Below are 16736 nucleotides of genomic sequence, written 5' to 3' on the forward strand. Positions count from 1 at the left end.
TATGGAACAATGTCCAAAACACCAGAAATTGGCATTAAATTATAGTTGTAGTATGAAATAATTTGGCAAGAATAATTTCACAACATTTTACAGTTTTCAATTAATTAAAATGAAAATATGATATGTTATGATCAAAACAGGATGTCCCATTTTGTAGGAAAGACAGAAGCAATGGATGAACTGGGGAAAAGATGTTCCTTAGAAAGGGACTTTAGGCCAAAATCAGTCTGATTTTAAGGCACAATGTTAAAGAAAAACTGGAAACTAGAAATACATAAAATTGGAAGCGTATAATTCCTGTCCAATAAAAAAATGTTATGTACTGTCAAATCTTTTCATTAATAGTTTTAGTGTATCTGAAAGAAAATTCTGGGATATATATATATTCCATATGTTTTCTTTGTAAGTGAGGAACAGAGATAAATGAGTTCTTTAACAGGAGAATACAATTTAAATGTAATCACCCTTCCACCACCAAACGATCCTCTCAAAGGGGTTTCCCCAGCTGAGTTGTTTTCAGGGCTGGGGCACCACTCCCAGGGCCATACCTCCATTTTCATGTCATGGTCCTTTGGGTAGTGGTCATCCACATTCTCTCCTGCTGGCGACCGTGGTCGGGTCGAGGCGGTGACTGACAAGTCTCCTCGAGATATGAGGGTGCACATGTATGCATCATGAGAGAAGACATCGTGTCGGATGAACTCACAGAAGAGCAGCACCAGATTCACAAATTCTACCTTTTCACATTCACTATTTGGATCCGCTATAAAGAAAAAAATCAACAATTAAGTCCCCTTGATATAGTAGGAAAAAAACACTAAATAGGAAAGCTTAACATGAGGCACCCAGGTGGTTCAGTGGGTTAAGCAACTGCCTTCAGCCCAGGTTATGATCTCAGGGTCCTGGGACAGAGCCCCAACCTGGGCTTCCTGCTGGGAGCTGGGGGGGGGGGGGGGGGGGAGGTCTGCTTCTCCCCCTGCCCTTCCCTGCCAAAGTCCCCACTCGTGCTCTCTCTCAAATTTTTTAAAAAGCAAATCTTTAAAAAAAAAAAAAGCTTAACAATATTTTCATTTTTTTTTCTTACACAATAGAAGAGTTATTAGAAAATTTACAATGAGACCCAAGCATTTTGTGCCTTATGGGCACATGGGTTTTGATCGTCCCTTTGGACTTGAAAAACAGCATCCAGTGTGTTAAGCACAATTTCCAGTTTAAGGATAGTGGTTCCTGGCAAATGAGTAACCACTTAAGTAATAACATAAACACAAAGTTTCAGGGAAGGAAAAAAAAAAGAGGGGGGGGAGAGACAGAGCCAAACTGCTTTTCTCTGGTTTTACTAGTAAAACAGCTCAAGACTGTGTTCACAGCTTGAGAGTGTCCATATATTTCTAAGGTGTATGTGTGTACCTTTCAAAGGACACTTCACAATAAAACAATTCAAAAGGTCCTTGAAAATACTAGTGCATGGGATCCACTAAAAAAAAAAAAAAAGAGGGAAGATGGAAGACACAGAAATGAAGCTCTGCAGTCTTTCCCAGTTGGCAGCCAGTCTGTTCAACTAACACTATGACTTTCAATACTGCATCTGCTCTCCGAAACTTTGCACCCTTGAGAGGCTAAAAAATGTTAAGAGCCACCCTTTGAGGCTCGGGCCCTGGTACCATCCTGCTCACAAACACCCACAGAGACAAACAGATGGATCCACGGAACATTAAGCTCCTTCCCTAACACTTAAGCCTTGGCGGTTGCTGCTGTCCGCCAGAGTCAGTGACACACAGTATCTACATGGAGAAGTAACACCGCTCTCTCTCTTCTGGATCCCCCAGAACAAGCAGAGGCAGACAGGAGGAAGAGCTTCCCAAAGAACAAACAGGAGTGAGGACAGGCTGAGGCACAGCAAGGGCAAATGTGTATCCGTCCCTTCCGGAAATGCAAGAGAAGCTGGAGCAGCTGACTTCCACTCCTGACCATCTATTTTCTACCCCCTGGGATCTCTTCTGTCCTGCATTTTTCTGCTTCCTCTTCTATGTTTCACAACAGCTGCCTACCTTGCCACCACCAGTGTGGCTCCAGCTCTCCCCTGGCCCAGAACAGCCACCAGGCCACTTAAAGAACCTCACTCCCAAGCACCATTCAACCCAAAACAAGGGCCATCTCAAAGGAATCAGGAGCAGTACTATTTACCTGCTGCTTTACCTCATTCTTCACAACAAACCTGTCCCTCCCGCCCCCTCCATGCATTTTCTCCCCTTTCTATCACTTTTCACTTTACGCCATCTTTCTGTTGTTTCAGCACTATCTACCTAAAGACTTGCCCTGCTGTACTTTGTCACATCAAAGCCTCAGAATGAGATCAAGACGGCTAAGCACACATAAATGAATCTTTCAAGTGTCAATTTACAGTATAAACCCACTGGGCTTGTAACACCCAAACACTCGACTTCCCACAAACAATAGAAAAAGAGACAGAAGAACGAGAGACTGAAAGAACATCCCAGAGAGTACAGGCAAGCAGCCAGCCACCTACACAAACTGTTTCCTTACATCAAGGACCTGGTTATAAAGTACTTTGTTTGACTTTTCCCCCTTTTCTTATCAGCAGTTAGAAAAGGAAAAAATTTTGAAAAGAGTGCAAAAAGAGAAAATTCCTAATCACAATAATGATTAGACAGTGAAACTTCAGAGGACCTTAACTCCTCTCTTTTGGTAAGAAAGAGCTAGAACAGGAAAAACTATACCACCACATATTAGAGAATGAGGTGACTTATTTTTACATTTTTAAAACTCTGGAGATTTTGAAGTCTTTGCAGCTCACTTAATTTTAAAATTGCATAGAAATCTCCATTAAAAACATGCGACAAAATTTTGCTCAGTAAAATATGCATTACATTCAGCACCAAGAACTCTTGATTAAGACGCAAGGAAGAAAAAGAAGAATTAGCTCCAATCTTTTATTTAGGATCTAGAAGCAAAGAACTTTACTTACATAATGAGGGGGCCTGTGTATCTAAAAATCTTAATAGAACATTCTGGAAAACAGGCAAACTAGATCCAGCAAGAGAGGCTGAAGAAATGGATTCTTTCTCATCCAATACCTCTGATTCACCACATCTCTAAAATTAAAAATAAGCACAGTTAATTACATACGGCAATGTAGCCACAGCAGGTCATGAATTTGTTAGTTTTTTATTAACATTTAAATTCTCAAAAAAACCATGCAAAATTAATTGAGATTTCTGTACTTGAGGGCTATGCATCATAGGTAAATATAATTTCTGAAAGTTAGGGGAAACTACACCAGAACAACTCAAATGATTTCAAAGGACACCCTTAAAAAACATTATTCATGTAAATTATAAACTCTGCACCACATTATAACTGTCCACTGAATATACAGCATAGTATAATAAACTACTCATTGTCCCTATGCAAAATTGCTAAAAATAATTTGAAGTTTTCTTCATTTTTAAACAGTTCATGCTTAACTATATACTTCCCCTGAGAAATTTTTGGGCATGTTATTACTAAGTTTGACTTTTTTGTGTGTTTGTTTTTGCTAGGTTAGTGTACTTACAACTGTGTGCAAGAGGTGTTCGGAAGTATGTTGTCAAATGAGAAAGTGAACATAATTACTCTGATAAGATTCCTTAACCTCTCACACTTCACCAGTTAAGATCTCTTAGAACCTGTGGAATCTCCACAGTTCATGAAACACAGAACTAAAGAAGCTTCATTTCAGACAGTACTAGGAGACCAAAAAAGAATTCAAAAGCAATCAGAACCCTGTTCTCTATTCTTTCTCATATCCCTTTGCTCTTCTCATTTTTATTACTATTCTTTAATATTAAGATATTAATTCCCTAATCCATCCTCTCTTTACAAAGGACAAATTTTGAAAATGGTGATGTTCAACAGCAATCAATTATCTTAAATACCTCTGAGAGAATACATTTTTTAGATGTGAATATTTATGCTTATTAAAATAAAAAATTACAGAGCGCCTGGGTGGCTCAGTGGGTTAAAGCCTCTGCCTTCGGCTCAGGTCATGATCTCAGGGTCCTGGGATGGAGCCTCGCATCGGGCTCTCTGCTCAGCAGGGAGACTGCTTCTCCCTCTCTCTCTGTCTGCCTCTCTGCCTACTTGTGATCTCTGCCTGTCAAATAAATAAATAAAATCTTAAAAATAAATAAATAATAAAAAATTACAAAGTCATCAGTGTGAGCTTCTTCCAAAAATGACTGTGTGTTTCCAGAACACACTGGAAGAAGGGATGCCCATGAGGCACGACAACCCAGAAGGAGCAACTAAATTTGAGAATTTCAACTTTGGTTACTAAAGTTGAACCACTGCAATTCACAGTAAAATAGTCTATCTATTCATAGAAAAAAAACAAAAATCAATGAAACATCTTTCCTAATCTGCACATTGTAAAATGGGTCATGTGTTTCACACCTTACTTAACCCAGGATCTTCAAGCCCCAATTTGAACAATATGATCCTTTTTATTTGGTGAAGAATACTTCCCCAACAGCTGGAGAGTGATGTCTATGGATATATTCTTATTTCATTTTTTAAGAGCTTCACAGGAAAGAGTATTATTAGTAAGAGAAAACCAGCTAAATTCTCATCCACTCATACAACATTTACTGAGCACCAGCTATGTACTGAACACTATTTGGGGTGCCAAAGACACAACACTGAACAAGGTGGACAAGGTCCCTGCTGCCAAGCTTACGTTCTGGAGGGTGGTAGGCAGGCATTAAAGAACAAGCCAACAGGAGAGTAAAACAGAGAAAGAATGACTGAAGGGTGGGTGACAAAGGATCTTCCTGAGGAGGTGACCCAAGTTGAGCTAGGAATGCTAGAAAGTCACACTGCCTAAACTAGCAATGGCAGAAAGGAACTGGCCATGGGAAGACTGGGGAGCAGTATGCCACCCAGTAGAAACAGCAAGCCCCAGGTCCCAAGGCAGAAGCTGGTTTGGCTTGCCGGAGACCCAGAAGGGCCACGGCAGCTGCAGCTATGCCCCAGGGGAGAAATAATGAGGCAGGAGGGAAAGGCAGGCCAGGGAGGCCCATACAAGGCTCTGTGGACACAGTAAGGAGCCATTGGGAGTCTGCATAAGGGGAAAACATGATCTGCTTGCCGTTTGAAAAGATGGCTGTGGCTGCTGTGAGGAGCAAAGGAGCAGGCGAGTGAGGGAGCAGAGAGGAGAGGGCCCTGCAGCAGTCTGGGTGAGGAGGAGAGGGCAGGCCACTCACACCACCCACAGCCTCTCTCCTGGCCAGCCCTCCCGATCTTATGGGCAGATAAGGGGGCTGGCTTAATAATTTTCCCTCAACAAAAGATAGAGTTTATCAAGCTAACTTTGTTTTTTTCCTTTTTAATCCACTTCCAAGGGCCAGAATACAATCATAAAACTAATAAAAATTGATATCTGTAATCTCAAAATCAGAACTACCTCAAGAAAATATTTCCAGGGTGCCTGGGTGGCTCAGTGGGTTAAGCGTCTGCCTTCGGCTCAGGTCATGATCTCAGGGTCCTGGGATTGAGCCCCACATCGGGGTCCCTGCTCACTGGGAAGCCTGCTTCTCTCTCTATCCTCCCCACCCCTGCTTGCATTCCCCCTCTCACTGTCTCTCTGTCAAGTAAAGAAATCTTAAAGAAAAGAAAATATTTCCAGATTCACTATATTATGTAGCTTTAAAAAAGTTGTATAATATATACATTTCCATGTATGTGAGTGTGTGTGTGTTGTGTGTGTATTCATATGTATGTAATACAAAATGTATATATGTGCCTGTGTGTCTCAACTTCATTTGGGAGAGGTCTTTGTTCTAAATCAGATGTTAGAGGTGCCTGAGCGGCTCAGTCGTTAGGCATCTGCCTTCAGCTCAGGTCGTGATCCCAGGGTCCTAGGATCGAGTCCCATGTCAGGCTCCCTGGCTCAACAAGGAGCCTGCTTCTCCCTCTCCCTCTGTCATGCCCCCTGCTCGTGCTCCCTCTCACTCTGTCAAATCAATAATATCTTTTTAATAAATAAATCAGATGTTAAAGTTTTATTTTAAAAGATACAATTTTAAATTAGTCCAGAATATAAATTATTGGCTTCGCCAACTAAGAGGGATCCTATATGTGAATCTGTGATTCTCCTTATGTGAATTTGTATATTCTCCCTTTTTTCCATGAAGACAGGAAAAAAAAATAGCATATGGATAAAAAACGGTTATTTTTAAATGATGGCGTTCCATCCAGAAAGAAAACTGAACCTACCTCTGCCTCAATTTCCGCCTGCCTCTTCTCCAGGAGCTTCGCCACAGCTATGGCCCTGTGCTTGCCCGACCGCTTGCAGCTCACTGCCCACTCACACAGCAGGGTCACCACGGCTTCATCATTGGGGGCGACCTACAGTCAAGAGAAAGGGGGACCAGCCATGTCAAGTGAAGCGTTCGCCCAATGATGGGAAGCAAGCAACGGACTTTGTAATGCTTTTAAAGCTTTCTTTAAGATTGCTTTTATTTTATTATAGTCATTCTCGAAAATGTTCCCAAATCCCTTTTAACTGAAGTATAAAGAGCAACACTTAAGTGACAATGAAGGAAATCACTTACTGGAACAGCTCACTCTGTGACAATTTCAAGGGAATTAGAATCTCCAATCTCCTTGTATATGTCTTTCATTTATACAGAATTATCACAGAGCCCCACTGATCCTCCGGAACTCAGCCTCAAAAGCCAAGAGAAAGGGAAACTGAGCACTGAATATCCAGAAAAGCACTCACTCCACTGCTGGCCCCCTCACACTCAGAGCCTCACTCACTACCTAATCCAAACATGCCCGGGAAAGAAGCCACCTACTCCAACAAGGAACAGAAAGGAACTGGAGGGGAGGCTGTTAAGCCGGCCAGACCCTCACTGCATTAGAAACAACAAACAGGAGAAATGACAACCAAGCATCAGAAACAAAAATTAAAAGAAGACACAGCAGAGGACAGTATATCCTGGGTCTGCGCGGGGCTCAGCACTGTTCTCAGAACTACGAGCTGTGGTTGCCATGGCCCAGAAATGGGTACCACAGACTGAAGATCAGAGGGGTCCAAGAAAGGTCACAGGAACCCAAGTGACATGAATGTGGGACAGGTAGGCGGAGCTAGGTCAAAAGAGGAAATCATCGCTTTATGTAACCTCACCTTTCCTCTTAAAGGGTGCAAGCCAAGCAATGTAACATCACCTGCCAGCTTTTAATATTTGTCCAGCTTTATAAACACTATGCCACAAGAACTGGAGAATCACAGTATTGGCTTTCATGTGAGAGGTCCTAAACGTTTTAGAATCCATAAGCTCAATTAAGATTATAAGAGTTATAAACACACTCCCAGGAAAAATATACAGACATTAACACATAAATCCAGCACAACTTTTCAGAAAGGGGACTCTGTGAAGACTGTGAAGACTCCCAAGCATCCCAGGGTAAGAATCCCTAATCAGTTTATGGTACTAGCAAACAATTTAGATCATGAAAACCAGTTTATTCCAAGATTCTTAGTCATCCTACCCTAAATTTGGTTAAACACATATTGACTCAAACAAAGAAATGTTATCTAGGGAGGATCTCAAAAGAATCTCTGGGTCTCTTAATTTAAATTAAGAGAAATAACTGAATTAAAATATGTAAAGATTGAACATAACAATTAAGAGAGAAAGAGACTAGAAGGAATGTTTGCCTGGATTCAATCTAATCCAGAGAAAAGTAAAAACATAAAAAGTAAATTCAGTGAAGCACTACATGCTTAGATTTACATTACAGAGATCAAAAGGAGTTACCCTAAAAATACTACCATCAGTTTTTAATAAAACAGTAATGTGCATCATATCTGCACTTATAATTTTTTATATTTTCTTCTGCATCATTAAAATAAGATAAAAATAGGCTACAAAGAAATAAAGGAATGACTCACTCAACTTAAGTAATGGACTCTGTTTGACCTAAACGTGCACAGAACAGCACATATAAGAGAAAACATTTCTTTTTAACACATCCAGATCAGGACCACAGGTTTGGAGTGACATGCTAGAAAATAAGCCCTAGGAAGGAGTCAATTCACTTCCAGAAGCACTTATTAAGGACCCATGCTAGGCACTGAGGGAAAAAAATGTAAAAGACCTGGCCCATTCTCTAAAAGTTCACCTTCTAGAAAGAAAAACAGAAAAAACAACTAATCATAAAGCTACAAGACATAGATAGGGTGCCTGGCTGGCTCGACTGGAGGAGTGTGCGACTCTTGATCCTGGCATCGTAAGTTCGAGCTCCATGATGGGTGTAGAGATTACTTAAATAAATAAATCAAATAAACAAACAAATAAACTTTAAAAAACATAAAAACTACAAGACGTTTTGACAACATGGAGGAGGAAATAATTAAGTCCAACTGTCTGCACTTTCCGTATCTCATAGGCAATAAGCATCTGTCCATCCCAGCTTACAGACACATCTGAGATCTTAACTTGAAGACAGGAGGGCCTGCAGTCTGCCTGATATAGCTGTGGTCTCAATTTGTAATTATTAGGAAATAAGTGAATTATGAAAACCCAAGGAAAATGCTGCTGAAAGATTATGTTTTTAAAATACAAAATCTTATTATAGAAATTTTCTTATATTAATTTCAATTATAGGCCCATAATCTATTTTCAACCAGTAAATACTTCCTAATACTGGCCAGATTCAAACAGTGCAAAGCCTACTCTTTTGGACTATCAGAAGGACTACCAAACAAATGCCAGGCCTTCCTCAGGATATTGGAGTGGTGGGGATGGAGGGATACGTAGGTTCTGTATCCAGTTTAAAAGAAACAGTAAGACATTACTAAAGATGTTCTATTGCTAACTTCTCAGAAAATCATACTGAAAATCAGGTCACCTGATACCAACTTTAAAGCAAACGGCCCCTGCAATATGAATAATTACATTTATGTATTTTGGTCATAATATACTTTAATTAGTTCATTACTGAAAAATTATCTATTAGTTATAAAATGCTTTTATAATTTCAGCATATTTTTCAAGATTATTTTTTAGTGAAAACTCCCCCTCTGACCCCTACTAATTACTACAAAGTTTTGATTCACATTTTAAGCTATGTTTACCAAGAAGCCCCTTCTAGATTCCGCTACCGAAAACAAGGATATTCTGCTTTTTTGACTCTAGTCCCAGTTCCAGGGTATATTCAATCAGACATGTTCAGTGCACATGCACACAGACAGCCGTGGCTTACACTCCCCACATGCAGATCCTTGCGCCCCTCTCCCACTACTCTGCATCAGTCAACTTTTGGAAAATTAGAGGATTGCTTCCATTTGCCTACCAGATGCTATCTTACAAATTAATTCAAGTAACTGCCAACAGGACATCATAATTTCAAATATGTAAATTGAAGTACATTCTCACTCTATAAACAAATTTCTAAGAATATTAAGCTCCACTTCTTTAAAACAATAATTATTTGGTAAGTGAAATTTAGTAAATATGATTTTAACATGTAAAAACTTCAAGGCAAAAAGAATTTTTTTTTAAGATTTTACTTACTCATTTGACAGAGACAGACACAGGGAGAGAGGGAACACAAGCAGGGGAGAGGAAGAAGGAGAAGCAGGTTTCCTGCAGAGCAGGTAGACCGATATGGGGCTGGATCCCAGGACCCTGGGATCATGACCTGAGTTGAAGGCAGACGCTTAACAGCTGAGCCACCCAGGCGCCACTCAAGGCAAAAATTTGAGGAAATTTAGGAGTTCAAGATACTGGGGTGCCTGGGAGGCTCAGATGGTTAAGTGTCTGCCTTAGGCTCAGGTCATAATCCTGGGATCCTAGGATTAAGTCCCGCATCAAAATCCCTGCTCAGTGGGGAGCCAGCTTCTCTCTCTGCCTCTGCCTCTCTTTCTCTCTCTCTGTGTCTCTCATGAATAAATAAATAAAACCTTAAAAAAATTTTTGAGATATAAACTACAGTCCCTCTCTTCAACAAGATGGCAATTAAGTGGGACAGACATACATGTATACAAATAATTTGGAAATGAAGGAAATGAAATGAAAAGGAAAAAATGGGAAATGAAGATTATCTCAGAGAGTCAACATTTAACAGGAGCTGAGAGAGAAAACTGAAGGGAACTACTAGATGCTTTCTTTCAGAAAGTGGCTTTTTGGGCGCCTGGGTGGCTCAGTGGGTTAAGCCGCTGCCTTCGGCTCAGGTCATTATCTCAGGATCCTGGGATCGAGTCCCGCATCGGGCTCTCTGCTCAGCAGGGAGCCTGCTTCCCTATCTCTCTCTCTGCCTGCCTCTGTCTACTGTGATCTCTGTCAAATAAATAAATAAAAATCTAAAAAAAAAAAAAAAAAAGTGGCTTTTTGGGAAAAATCTTGAAAAATGAGTTAAATTTCAAGAGAGAGATGAATAAAAGGAGAAACAAGTAAGTGGGAGATAGAATAACACCCCCAACCCCAAAGATGTCCACATGCTAAAGCCAGAACATATGAATACATTACCTTAAATGACAAAAGGGACATTGTGGCTGTGATTAAATTCAGGCTGTCAAGAGGGGAGAATTATCCCAGATTATTGGGTGGAACCAACTTAAGCACAGCAGTAGTTGTGAGTAAAGAGATTTGACAGGAGAAGCAGGAGCCAGGGTCAGAGACTGGAAGATGCTGTGCTGATGACTCTGGAGAAGGAGCAAGGGGACACAAGCTAAGGAATGCAGGTGGCTTGTAGAAGCTGGGAAACAAAAGGAAATGGATTCTCCCGTACAGTCTCCCTAAGAATGCAGCCCAAATGACACCTTGATTAGAGCCCAGTAAGACCATAACCTCCAAAACTGCAAGAGAAATAATGTGTGTTGTCTTAAGCCACTAAATTTCTGCTAACTTGCTATGGCAGCAATAGGAAATTCAAAGTAATTTTAAACAAGCACATAAAAAGTGGAAAATGGGACACCTGGGTGGCTAAGTCAGTTCGGTGTCTGCCTTCAGCTCAGTCACGGTCCTAGGGTCCTGGGATAGAGCCCCTCTGCTTCTCCCTCTGCCTCTATCTCCTCCCTTCTGCTCATGCTATCTAAAAAATGAAACCTTTAAAATATCTATTTTTTCATATCATTTGTTCTAATAATTCAATCTCTAAAAATATAACCCAAGGAAATTATCTTAAAGTAAGAAGATAGGAGTACTCAAGTTATCAGCGAAACATGATACTAAAACACTCTTCCTCTTCTAGCCCCCAGAAATTGACAGATTCCCTCTGAAATTTGAAAGAGGCTCTTAATGGGTCAAATCAGAGAAAAGACAGTGAAGTCACAGGGAGAGAGAAAATCTTTATGGATGGTTCACAGGCAAGAGCATTTGTCTTCGACAATGAACTATGGGCATTTTTGTAGTGTTTGTTTAATTTTTCTTTCTATTTTTCTGCAGACAAATGGCGATATTTCGTATCTAATTAAAAGATATTTAAAATAAGGAAGGCGGCCTGAAGGGCCCTGCCACTGAACAAAGGAAAAGGGGAAGTCAAAGATGCATGATTACAAGTAAGGCTCAAGTCCCTTCCGACAGCCTTCTCCCCTCTCAGTCAAGGTCAGCTCCCTACCAGCCTACCATTCCTCCCCCCCTTCCAGGAGCTGCACCCCTACTTCTCCTAGGGATACTGCTCCTCCTGCTCCAGGGGATTCACAGATTCACAGAGGGATACCCCATCCTCTTAGCTTTAGTGCCAAATTCTGAATTGGGGTCTCCCATGAGCAATGATGACTTTAGGCAATTCTTTGGTCACACACACACACACATACAAAATCACTCTATCAGTTGTGCTATTCTGTGCTCAATCTTGAAAAACATTTGGAATTCTAAGAGACGACCCCTGACCAGACAAAACTTTCTATTCTGATCAAAAATATTTTTCAGGGGGCTCCTGGGTGGCTCAGTGGGTTGAGGCCTCTGCCTCCAGCTCAGGTCATGATCCTAGGGTCCTGGGACCGAGCCCCGCATCAGGCTCTCTGCTCAGCAGGGAGCCTGCTTCCTCCTCTCTCTCTCTGCCTGCTTCTCTACCTGCTTGTGATCTCTGTCAAATAAATAAATAAAATCTTTAAAAAAAAAATTTTTTTCAGGATACGTTTTCTGCCATATCTATTGCTTATTCTACCATTACTAAAATCTTAGCATTTATTAACTGACCAAAAGAGACACAACAAAATTTAAAAGCTGAAACTTCCTGACCTTTTCAATCGTTTTTTTTTAAGATTTGTTTATCTGAGAGCATGAGCAAGCATATGCATGTGTAAGTGAGAGGAGGGGCAAAGGGAGAGGGAGAGAATCCCAAGCAGACTCTGTGCTGAGTGCAGGGCCCCATGCGGGGCTTGATCTCAGGACCCTGAGATGATGACATGAGCTGAAACCAAGAGTCAGATGTTTAACCAACTGAGCCACCCAGATGCTCCTCTTTTCAGTCATTTTTAATGAAAATTTAAAACATAAAATTACCTAGTATGGACTTAAAATCACCTTAAAAATAACGAATAAAGTTATGTTGGCAAATTTCAGGCGGTAATAAAGATAGTTAACATTTATTGAGTGCTTACTCAATTTATAGTCCAACATTGCAATAAATGTGTTTCAGGAATTATTTCTTTTAATCTTTATTACCTATGATCTAGTTATCATTGCCATTTTACAATTAAGGAACCCAAGGCATAGAGATGTTAAATACCTTGTCCAAGATCACTCAGCTAATTAATAAAACTCTTGCCACAGCATAAATCTCAGGATATGAGCTAAGTAAGTACAGCAACGCTGTGTTTTCAGAAGAACCTGGGAAGGTAGTCTTGACCCTCCTCCTAGAGTACACAATGGCCTTTGTGTGAGCTCCAAGCTTCTCCGGGCTCTTCTGCCTCCACTCCCGATGCTTACGACATCGGAGTGTTCTGCTCTCTTGCGCAGAATATTACTTCCATGTAACAGGCATCTTTCACAAGGTGGCTTCACGATTATCAGAACTCCAGCTATTGGTTTCAAATAATCCATGAGGACATGGAGACATGCCACTGAGAACAACTAAACAAAGTCCTTTACCATCTCAAATACTATAAAGGAGAGCTGGAGTCTTGAGGAGCAGGAACAGGCAGCTTTTCATACTGGCACTTCATAATAGATAGTAAGACTTTAATAGTCCACTGCGTGCACCCTGAGTCCACAATTCCATAGAGACGACAAGGATAGAGAAGAATGAAAGAGACAGAGAGAAACTGAGCTGTGGCACATAAAATTAAGGCCAGAGAAAGAGCCAAACCAGGGGGTCAAGAATCTGAATTCTAGCCACGGCATAAATTAAAACATGTAATCATGGCAATAATAGTAACAACACTTGTAAATTTCTAGCCACAGGTAGTAGCAAAAGTAATGACTGAAAATATCGAGCAGACACTGGGTGTTTCACACACATCATCTCTAATCTCAAGGAACTCTGCAGTAGGTCTTCCTATTACCATTTGACAGATAAGAAAATGGAGGTTCAGAGGTTAAGAGGTCCAAAGGCACAGAGATATGAAGTGGCAGAACTAGGAGACCTAATTCCTAACTCCAAAGCCCTTTCTTTCTGCTGCTCCCATCATCACTGAATCAAGATCCCTAGAAGCACAAGGAGCATCACTGTTACATGGAAATCTCTCAAGTAGCTCCCATGTACACGTGCACGCAGACACACACACACACGCACACAAACACACACACACACACCAGGAAGCCTGCTGCTAAGCCCCATTCCAACCAGCCACTGCCACCCACTGTTACAGCTGGACTTCTACCGCCTGAGAAACCTGCCAGACTTATAATCAAATGGGTGTGCAGAAAATGAATTTCCAAAGACTTTGTTCCTCTTCTATCACTTGCTAGATCACACACTCGTATAAGTCAAGGGTTTGTCTTTTTCATGGCTTTATTTTCAGCCATCTACCACAGTGTCTGGCACACAGTAGATATTCTTCATCATAGAGTAAAAGCAACACTGTATTACTTGAAACCAAAAGGAGATGCGGGGCAGACAATGGTCAGAGGAGTTTACATTTTTTTCTCCTCCCCCAAAATACACATTGCACTCACTTAATATAAAACAGTATCTGGCAATCTAACAGCTAATTAAGTGCTAAGTACTCGATGTATTCTCATTCCTAATTTAATGAGTCAAGGATGCTGGTCTGAACACTATTACTAAGAATCATTCTGAAGGATCTAGCCAATGGGAAGAAGAAATAGATACTTGAAAGGATATGGTAACATTACTAGAGTTTACATAAAATGATTATCTTCCTCCACCAACTCAGAGAACTAGAAGACTTTATCAGAATAAAAGAGCTGAACATCTTAAGTAGAAGAAAAATAAGCAAAAAATGTTGGACAACAGTAAGCAGAGAGAAGAAAATCTTGCAGAGTATTTTGTAGAATGTAATCCATTTACATCCTCTGACCTGTTAAGTGTCCATATATATGTATATAAATACCCAGGAAAATATTGAAAGGAAATGTTCCAAAATGAACAATGGTTACTGCTCATGTATATAAGGAGTGTTTGCTTTACAGTATGCCCCGTTCTGATGCTTTCACTACAATGCTATCGGTCTTCAGCAAATGAGGCCTGAAGGTTAATTAACTCGTTAAATGTCTCAAAACTACAAAGTCACTGACCTAAGAGTCAAATCCATGATACCTGCTCCACAGGAGGAGCTCATATGTCAACATGCTCCCCTTCCAGGCAGAAGAGTGGGAGAAGGGTCCAAGTTGTAGGCTGAAGGGCACTTCATATCAATAATAAATTCCACCCTATGTGCATGAAAGTCACAAGACACCTGAAACTAATAACACTATAAACCATACTGTACTGTATTGTAATAACTAGTACTTCAACAAATATTTTTAAAAAACACAAGACAAGAAAAAATAATTGCTATAATGAGAACAAAAAAGACAACGAATGGACACAAAATTCAAAAATCAACAAGGTTCTTCAAACAACAGCACTTTTAATTTAGCCTCATGAACTCTGGACACACCCACGTGGTAAACTACTAAAATCATTGTTAACTCTGTTGCTAATGAACATCATTAGGGTCCCATTTACATCTTTAATAAAGGTACCCCAAATGTGGAGGTCCTCATCATCAGGAAGATCTGTCACATTTTTCTTTCCTAGAAATGATGTGCTTAAACTTGATAGACTAAGCCTAATTCAGTTCTTATTCGGTCACTGAATAACATAACAGTCTATAAAAACTAACCACATATCTTCTGTAACAAATAAAGAAGGGAAAACAATTGACAACTACATCTGAAAGTCAGGCTTCCTCTAGAAATTAGAAGATACTTGATGAGATTGTTTGCTATTTTAAGAGCTTTGTTAATATGTTACCTATATTATAAAATAATACCATAAAAGGGAATGGGAAGGGCCAGCTGGGTGGCTCAGTGGATTAAAGCCTCTGCCTTCAGCTCAGGTCATGATCCCAGGGTCCTGGGATTGAGCCCCACATCAGGCACTCTGCTAGGCCCAGAGAGAAAGACTCCCTCTCTGCCTCTCTGCCTACCTGTGATCTCTGTCAAATAAATAAATAAAATCTTTTTTTAAAAAAAGTTTAAAAAAAGAGGGGGGATGGGAAAAACCAATGACTCATTACCATAAGCAACAGCAAACTAAAAGAACTTGAGATCAGATACTGAATAAAGCTCTTCAATAGCGTTATAATCTGAGACTAACGGGATATGTTTATAAATGTAATTAATCATGCTTAGTCAACATTAAACAAAATGGTCATATCTGGATTAAAAAGTCTCATGACAGCACCAATAAATAACAAGGGAGAATATGTAAAGCAGTGTTATTAGCAAGTTATATGGTTTGCAACCTGAGGCACATTACAGAGATCTGGATGAATTTCAAGAGTTGCATTATGTTAAAACGTGGTCTAAACTGCTAATAGAATATAAGCCTGTTGCACAAGATCATAAATAGCACTTAACGCACAGAATCACCATGAAGAGCATACGACTAAGACTGTTAACCACAAACCCAGAAGACATATTTACATATAAATAGTATGCACATGTGAAAAATCTTCCTAAATATGAATGACTGATTCCCCACGAATATTTTCTTTTTTTTTTTTAAGATTTTTATTTTATTTATTTGATAGAGAGATAGATCACAAGTAGGCAGAGAGGCAGGCAGAGAGAGAGACAGGAAAGCAGGCACCCCTCTGAGCAGAGAGCCCAATTCGGGACTCAATCCCAGGACACTGGGATCATGACCTGAGCCAAAGGCAGAGGCTTTAATCCACTGAGCCACCCAGGTGCCCCGAAGATTTGGGATTTTCTAACTTAAATATTATTACTATGCTGAAATTGTTGTGCCTTTTAAAATCAGAGATTATTCCTACAAATAAGTATGCAAATATTAACATGGAAACTGTGGTAACTATAAAGGTTTTTCCCTCCTTTTTCCAAAATTACATCTGACACTTGTTTGTTCCACTACAGTTACCTGAGATAAAATGATTTATTAAAGAAGTGGGACAGGGGGGCGCCTGGGTGGCTCTGTGGGTTGAGGCCTCTGCCTTCAGCTCAGGTCATGATCCCACGGTCCTGGGATCGAGCCCCACGTCGGGCTCTCTGCTCAGCAGGGAGCCTGCTTCCTCCTCTCTCTCTCTGCCTGCCTCT

The 16736-nt window shown here is 40.4% G+C and overlaps 1 protein-coding gene across 1 annotated transcript in view; it reads right to left on the reverse strand.

Annotated features, from left to right (window-relative positions):
• MED12L (mediator complex subunit 12L) overlaps positions 1 to 16736 on the reverse strand; it is a 323861-nt gene that overhangs the window by 219466 nt on the left and 87659 nt on the right. The window contains exons 12-14 of the mRNA XM_059391731.1: positions 6274 to 6405; positions 2987 to 3113; positions 549 to 763 (exon numbers count right to left, since the gene is read on the reverse strand). Coding sequence (XP_059247714.1) covers positions 549 to 763; positions 2987 to 3113; positions 6274 to 6405 — 474 coding nt within the window. The remainder of the gene's footprint in view (positions 1 to 548; positions 764 to 2986; positions 3114 to 6273; positions 6406 to 16736) is intronic.

The sequence above is a fragment of the Mustela nigripes genome, chromosome 2 (assembly GCF_022355385.1).
Source record: "Mustela nigripes isolate SB6536 chromosome 2, MUSNIG.SB6536, whole genome shotgun sequence".
Taxonomy (NCBI): domain Eukaryota; kingdom Metazoa; phylum Chordata; class Mammalia; order Carnivora; family Mustelidae; genus Mustela; species Mustela nigripes.